General features: G+C 44.5%; 2 protein-coding genes across 2 annotated transcripts in view; one reads left to right on the forward strand and one right to left on the reverse strand.

The window, feature by feature from the left end:
* asgr1a (asialoglycoprotein receptor 1a) overlaps positions 1 to 940 on the forward strand; it is a 4,119-nt gene extending 3,179 nt beyond the window's left edge. The window contains exons 7-8 of the mRNA XM_030338229.1: positions 186 to 295; positions 527 to 940. Coding sequence (XP_030194089.1) covers positions 186 to 295; positions 527 to 677 — 261 coding nt within the window. The 3' untranslated portion in view covers positions 678 to 940. The remainder of the gene's footprint in view (positions 1 to 185; positions 296 to 526) is intronic.
* Positions 941 to 4,358: 3,418 nt separating this feature from the next.
* The window catches only part of LOC115529839 (RPA-related protein RADX), an 8,296-nt gene continuing 5,154 nt past the window's right edge, over positions 4,359 to 7,500 (reverse strand). Inside the window, 8 exon segments of the mRNA XM_030338921.1 lie at positions 4,359 to 4,553; positions 4,886 to 4,992; positions 4,994 to 5,033; positions 5,870 to 6,145; positions 6,352 to 6,386; positions 6,553 to 6,603; positions 6,753 to 7,012; positions 7,386 to 7,500. The exon segment at positions 7,386 to 7,500 is cut by the window's right edge and continues 10 nt beyond it. Coding sequence (XP_030194781.1) covers positions 4,435 to 4,553; positions 4,886 to 4,992; positions 4,994 to 5,033; positions 5,870 to 6,145; positions 6,352 to 6,386; positions 6,553 to 6,603; positions 6,753 to 7,012; positions 7,386 to 7,500 — 1,003 coding nt within the window. The 3' untranslated portion in view covers positions 4,359 to 4,434.

Below are 7,500 nucleotides of genomic sequence, written 5' to 3' on the forward strand. Positions count from 1 at the left end.
TTGTTACCGGCAAATTAGCCAGTCCAACCTGTCTGTCTGTCTGTCTGTCTGTCTGTCTGTATGTCTACCCGTCTGTCTCTTTGTCTACCTGTCCGTCTGCTCCAGAGCTTACCAGCAAGTCCCTAACGGCCTAACCTGCTTGTCTTGTCTGTCTGTCTGTCTGTCCACCTGTCTGTCTGCTCTAGAGCTTTGTAACCAGCAGGCAAATGCCGGTGTACCACTGGATCGGTCTGACGGACGAACGGACGGGGAAGTGGGAGTGGGTCAACCAGACGCCGTACACCATGGACCGACGGTGCGTACCGAGACGGGGGCCATTTACATCCTATTTGTTATCTATATGTGTATTTATTTATACATATTTTATCTGCATATATATATATAATTCTATATGTTTCATTATTTATTTGTTCATTTGTTTCTCTATATATCTATTCTATTTCCCTATACAGTATATTCATTATATTTATATACCTATAAATATTTATATTTCTCTAAATATTTATATCTACTTGATTGTGTTTAGGAAATGGAAACCGAATCAGCCTGACAACTGGATGGGGTCTCGAACAACCACAGAGGACTGTGCTCATCTCCATAGCAACGGTCAGCTTAATGACCTGCATTGCTTTGAACGACTACGCTACATCTGTCAGGCACACGCCCACCGTGTATAAACTACAACTAAGAACTACAACTACCACGCGCTAAACTACAACAAGACTGCAGCCACGCTTTAAACTACAACCGCGCCCTAAAGGACAACAATGCTTTAAACTACGACATCGCTTTAAACTACAACGACACAACCACGCTCTAAACTAAAACAAGACTACAGCCCCACTCTGCCTACAGCTACACTCTAGACTACAACCATGCTCTAAACTACAATCAGACCAAACGGACATGGTATAATGTTGAAATAAACTATTGAAAAGGAGTAATGTGTCTACTGTCTGTCCTTCCATTTAGTCGTATATCTCGATCCCATTTGATACAACAGTTATCAGTGGCACACACACACAATCCTTGTGTGTGTGTGCCACTTCATGAACATAACACTTTATTAAGTAACATGTGTCACATGTGTGATTGTGTGTGTGTGTGTGTGTGTGTGTGTGTGTGTGTGTGTGTGTGTGTGTGTGTGTGTGTGTGTGTGTGTGTGTGTGTGCCGGCATGTGTGCGTGTGTGTGTGTGTGGGTGCATGTGTGAGTGCCGATCAGTGTGTTCTTTCTGATTAGCTCTTAATTGAGATCACCTGTCACGCACCCCTTTATTAAAGGTGAACGCAATGGGTTTGGTTTACTTTTTGCATCGGCCTGTGTCAATCGAGGTTGAGTTTAGTGAGGATTGAAAGTTTTCGATCTAGATTGCAGATCACTATTGTCACTTCATACGAACTGAAAGTATGCGTTGTTGCGCGTTTGTTTTTGTGGGCATTTGACTGAACAGCCCAGACAAATATTGCTACCAACATGGCACTTCGAAACAGACCACCGCAGTGAGTAAAAGTTATTTTCCTTTATTAAATGTTGACGTTTTTGGGCTGTCTCCTCAGACACAAGCCATCAGTATCCTTGGTCTTTGCACCTTGACATGCATGTCACCGCTGTTTGTTAACCTAGCTTTGCTGATTTGTATCTTGTGATGTGTGTGTGTTTTTCTTAACAGGTGTTAGATGACTGACAAGATCTATGGGGGGGCCCCCTTTGGGCCCCCCCATACCAACTTAGTTTTCAAAGGAATCTAGTGCCATGGGACTCCAGTGTCTTCAAAACATCCTCGGAATACATGTGTATGAATGGTCCACCGAAGGGTTGATCTGGAAGCCACCATGGTCCACGCAGTAATCTGCTGCGTGGGCCGTAGTGGCTTCCAGAGCCATCTTTCGGTCTTGGTCAGGATTTGTTACAGTTGCCCTTCAATGTAGCAGGCTACGGGTTTCTGAAGAAGGCTGCTTTACGTAGCATTGGAGTACAAATATTGTGCAAAATGCTCATGTAATTGCACTAGCACTGGTAACCTGTAGATTAGCTTAGTTTATCGTCATTCGGTGCTGTCTGTCAAATGTGTGGCATACTTTAAGTCCACAAGGCCCTCTGGTAAACCACGTTGGAACACCCCTGGACAAGGTGATTAGTCACTGGGTGTGTGCTAAAGTTTTGTTCCATTTTTCACTAGTTGGTTAAGGTTTGGTAGAATTGTTTGGATGCTAGCGACGTGATGGCGTATGTACAAGAGCGTACCGTGGCCAGGCCACAGTTGCGACGGCCACGGCCAGATGGCCTAGTGTGAGTGCAACCTTGATTGCATTTGTATACTGTTTACCATTGGATGTTTATGCAATTTGGCTTAATTCATCTGCTGTAAAGCTGCATTTGACTATTCCAGGGTCGTTTTGTACAGGCTTTCAATTGACCATGTTGACTAGTTTGTGGGAAGACTTTTGTTTTTTTTTACCCTTGCTTACAATCCAACGGTTGCGACCACTTATGCAACTGGGCTGTGAACCTTGCAATTCTAGTTGCATATTTGTACACGCAAGCTTGTCCATTTCTATCACCATCACTAACACTAGCTTCAGCATTTCCTTGTAGGCCATTAGCTGACTTGTGTATTGGAGCAATGATTTGGGTATTTTAAGATGCTTGAAAACCTAAAATAAAGCAAGATGCGTGTCTGGTGTGCAAGAGCCGATTTGTTGGCTTGCAGTAGTCGAGGAGTTGCCGTAGGTCGTAAGCCATCTGGAGGTTGTGGCAATGGAGGCTTGTGGTAGATCTGCCATCCAAGAAAGGTTAATTCTTCTGAAGCATGATTAATAGTTTAGTAAATTGAATCTATTCATATAGAACTATAAAATCCAAGACTGCAGCCAGTAACTTGAAACGCAATATGTGGAAAGTATTAGTCTTCATTTGTAACAACAGAATAATTAACATGACTAACTGGGTTTCCTCCATTTTCTAACTGGGGGGACTTGACTGGTGAGTCTACTGGATTAATCAGTAGCGGTACTTTGCCCCACAGATTTGATGGCATGACTACAGGGTGACAAAGACAATTATTCCCTGCCTATCAAGAGAGACTTCTAAAACGTATCTGCTAGAACAGTTCCTATACCTTTTTGTATAATTTGGTCATGCTGCAAATTTACTTTTTGTAGTTGCTACATATTTAGTTCTTTGACAGCCTCACCTGCTAGAAAAGTCTATTCAAATCGGCTAAATATAATGAACTAAATTAATAGCCATGAAATGTTGTCACTCATACTAATGGCAAATACCCCCTTTCAGTTGGTGGTTCAACACTGATGTCTCTCTAGGCTTGAGGGAGAGCTCACAAGTAAATTACACGAATGTCCTGGAGCAATTGGGAATACACTTTTATTTAGTCTACCTGACCAGGGACATCTTTGAACTATAGGTCACCTAACCCAAACTTTTCACTCTTAGGTTGTCCTTTTCTCTTGTTTTAACCCGAAAGGGCTGAAAATATCAACATTTCAGGTATTCTGTTTGGATAATGTGCAAAACTTGTGGCTTCACTAATAAAAAAAAAATTAACGAATGTATTTTTCTTAATGTGGTTAAACTATTTAAAGATTTGTATGCGAAATATTTCTGCTCAATTTGTGGTCAATGAAACTCACATTTTTTAATTTGATAAAACACAACTATGGGTTAAAGGTATTTGCTTTGGGCATCTTTTGATATTTTTAGAATCTAGCTCCATTGCCGTTAGAAATGGTGTCTCCCAGTACTGCATGACTAGATGTCATGGCAACGTCCGCTCGCGACACTGGACTTGCGATCGAGGCATCGACGCGGACGTTCATTCACATAGCCAAAAACAAGAGAATAGATGGCTAGATAAAATAAACATCAAGACATACAATTCTAAAAAGAACAGATGAAGCAGCTACCCTTTTTTCCTTCGCGGTTTGCCTGAGCAGCGCACCTGCATTTAATATATCCGTGAATTGTCACAATTTCTCAGAATCAAAGGTGAAAGTAGAAACGGGTGGCCAAAAGCTGTCATATTGTTAGTTATCACAGACAATTTTTAACAAATGTTCTGTACGGAGCTCCTTAAGGGACATTAGGGAGAACGCTCCCGGACAGAACCTTAGTTTGGAAGTCGTGCTTAGTGACACGAAAAATGCTCCCAATTGAAATACATTGGTTTGAAATTTGTGCTTTTTGACACGAATATTTTGAAAATACGTGTCCCTGATCACGTTTCAATAGATTAAATAACGTGACAGTGTCACGTATTTTCGTGAGACCGGGTTGAAATATCGCTTAAGTATTCAAGTTATATTATGACAATAACTTATAACAACTCTGTTTTTGTATTTCTAAATGACCAGAAATAGAGGTCCACACTTGGTCGATGAAAACCGGTAGTCCCCTGTTGGTAGGGTAAACGTGTGTGTTATAATGGGAAAGCTCTGCTCAGCACCAGTTCTGTCTTGGCTCCTCCCAGATGACACGCCTCCAGAACACAGAGGAGCCTCTGATTGGACAGCTGGCCTGCCATGTTGATGAGGTCACCTACAAAAAACACACCCTCACAGATCTCAATAAAGACATTGATTGATTGTGTATGTGTGTGTGTGTGTGTGTGCGTGTCTGGGGGGGAGTGTGTGTATGCGTGTGTTTTATGTTTGTGTGTCAGTGTTGTGTGTGTGTTTACTTGGGGGAGGTGTTTGTGTGTGTGTGTGTGTGTTTTTACTTGGAGAGGTGTATGTGTGTGTGTGCGTGTGCGTGTGAGTACGTGTACGTGTACGTGTGCGTGTGTGTGCGTGTGCGTGTGTGTGTGCGTGTGTGTGAGTGTTTACCTGAACTGGGGTGGGGGGGCAGTGTGTGTGTGTATGGGTGAGTACCTGGGGATGGGGGAGGGGCGTGTGAGGAGAAGGATCCATGGGCGAGGATGGAGAGCCAGGTGTTGGAGTGACAGAGTGGGGGAGGGGGGAGGAGGGGGGGGGAGGAGGGGGAGGAAGACAGCATCCACTGACACACTGTCGGACAGCACTGCAGAGAGAGAGGGGGTGAGAGAGGCAGGAAACCGTTTATTTCCCAACACGACTATTCAACTATAATGTCATATATCATGTATTTCTAGAAGTTTCAATGGGCCGAATATTGTATTTCACCCCTTGGCTGTTGCAGGAAAAGCCCCTATTAGTTTTACCATCAGCACCAGTGCTTTGCCCAATTCACTTTAAAAGGGCCAACCTTCAAGTGATCCATGAGGGGGAAGAAATAAGAGCTGAAAGAACACCAATGAAAACCTCTCAAGTGACCAAGTAAGGATCGGCTTCCCTACTCGGTTCAGTTGTCCTTTTAGTTTTAAAAACGTTTTCTTAGGTCTGTAGGTGAGACTTTAGTAATCCACCACCGTCACACCGCTAGTGATATGAGTGTTTTGCAGGAAATGTCTGATTCTTTGAGCGGTGTAAGCGGACTCTTCCTGGCTGGCTGGTAAACGTCACTAGCATCATCAGAGTCACAGTCGCTGTAGCTGGTGTCTGACTGCCGGCTAGCTCTGTCCACAAATCCCTTCTTAACCTGCCTTCACCGATTCACAGTTTTTGTTTTCACAGAGACAGACAGAGTCAGAGAGAGAAAGAGAGAGAGGGGGGGGGGGGGGAGAGAGAGGAGGGGGGGAGAGAGAGAGGGAGGGGGAAGAGAGAGAGGAGGGGGAAGAGAGAGAGGGGGCCAGAGAGAGAGAGGGGGGGGGAGAGAGAGAGGTGGTAAAGGGACTACCTATGTGTGATGGAACTACTTAATCATGTTTTAATCATCTGGACTAGACGTACGCACAAGTGTGATCGTGTGTATGTGTGTGTGCGTGTGTATGTGTATACCTCTGAGTGACAGGACATAGTAACTGTCTATAGGGGAGATAAACTCCGCCCCTCGTCTCTTGAAGCACCGCCCCCTATCTCCTGACTGCATCGCCGCGCTAGCGGCCAGGCGCTCCTTGTGGGCTGGGCTGTACCGCAGGGGGAGGGTTTCCATGGCGATCCCAGATAAGAAGGAGGAGATGGATGCAGTGAAGACGCTATTCTCTTCGTCAGCCTCATCGTCTTCATCAGCTTCCGTTCTGGCCAAGAACTCCATGGACGCTTCCCAGAGGACAGCTACACACACACACACACACATAATTTATCCAAACAGACACACAAACATACATACTCACACATTATACACACACACACACACACACACACACACACACACACACATACACCTCATATACACACATACACACACACACATTTAAGACACATATTGAAAACCCATTATACACATAAATACACACATACATACATACACACACTCTTACCTGTCCTATTTTCTTGTTCTGAGGTCAGCAGCGGCCTTTACACAGGTAGACAGACGTACAGGTAGACAGTTAGAGAGACAGACAGACAGGTAGACAGTAAGACAGATAGACAGACAAACATTGGATGTAGATACAGGCCTGCTAGAAACGGATTGGCTGTCTAGACAAGCTGCTCTGTGATTGGTTGGTTGGATGACTTACCTCTTCAACTTCTGCTCTCCAGAAGCTGTTTGATGTTTACGCTTTAAAAAACTGGCACACACACACACGTATACACCGTTGTTAAACATTTGATATATAACGCAACTCCATCTTCAGCACACACTAACTGTGTGTGTGTGTGTGTGTGTGTGTGTGTGTGTGTGTGTGTGTGTGTGTGTGTGTGTGTGTGTGTTTCTAACCTTACTCTGGAGGGGCGAGGAGGGGAAAGGGTAGAGGGAAGGCAAGAGGAGGAAAGCAGAGGAGAGGAGAGATGAGAGGAGAAAAGGAGAGGAGACGAGACAGGATAGGAGGAGTGGAGAGGAGAGGAGACGAGAGAGGAGGAGAGAGGGGAAGAGCAGATAGGAGAGGAGGAGCGAAGAGGAGAGGAGAGAGAGGAGGACGGAGAGGGAGGGGGCGAGCACGGAAATTGGTTAGCACTCCATACAAGACACGAGTCTTCCTGAGGGATGGAGAGAGAGAGAGAGAGGGGGAGAGAGAGAGAGAGAGAGAGAGAGAGAGAGAGAGAGAGAGAGAGAGAGAGAGAGAGAGAGAGAGAGAGAGGGGGAGAGAGAGAGAGAGAGAGAGAGAGAGAGAGAGAGAGAGAGAGAGAGAGAGAGAGAGAGAGAGAGAGAGAGAGGGAGGGAGAGGGAGAGAAAGTTAATATATTGTTATCTACAGATGATTGTAAGATCATTGTTTTATTAACTTTACACATATATTAAGGTAAGGGTTATTTCTAGATTGGCTTTATAAATATATTTGGGGTTAGGTTCGATGTTATTTTTTTAGATTCATTTTATTGATATAGTTAGAGTTAATCTGTCTATCGTTACCTTTCCTCTGCAGGCGTACATCACCATGGTAACTGTTGCCTGGAGACAGAGTGTACGTCGCTCGCGGTAGCACAGAGACTCCACCTCTCTCTTGAGCTCCGCCCCCTTCACTAAA

Source organism: Gadus morhua, chromosome 17 (genome assembly GCF_902167405.1).
Source record: "Gadus morhua chromosome 17, gadMor3.0, whole genome shotgun sequence".
NCBI classification, from domain to species: Eukaryota; Metazoa; Chordata; class Actinopteri; order Gadiformes; family Gadidae; genus Gadus; species Gadus morhua.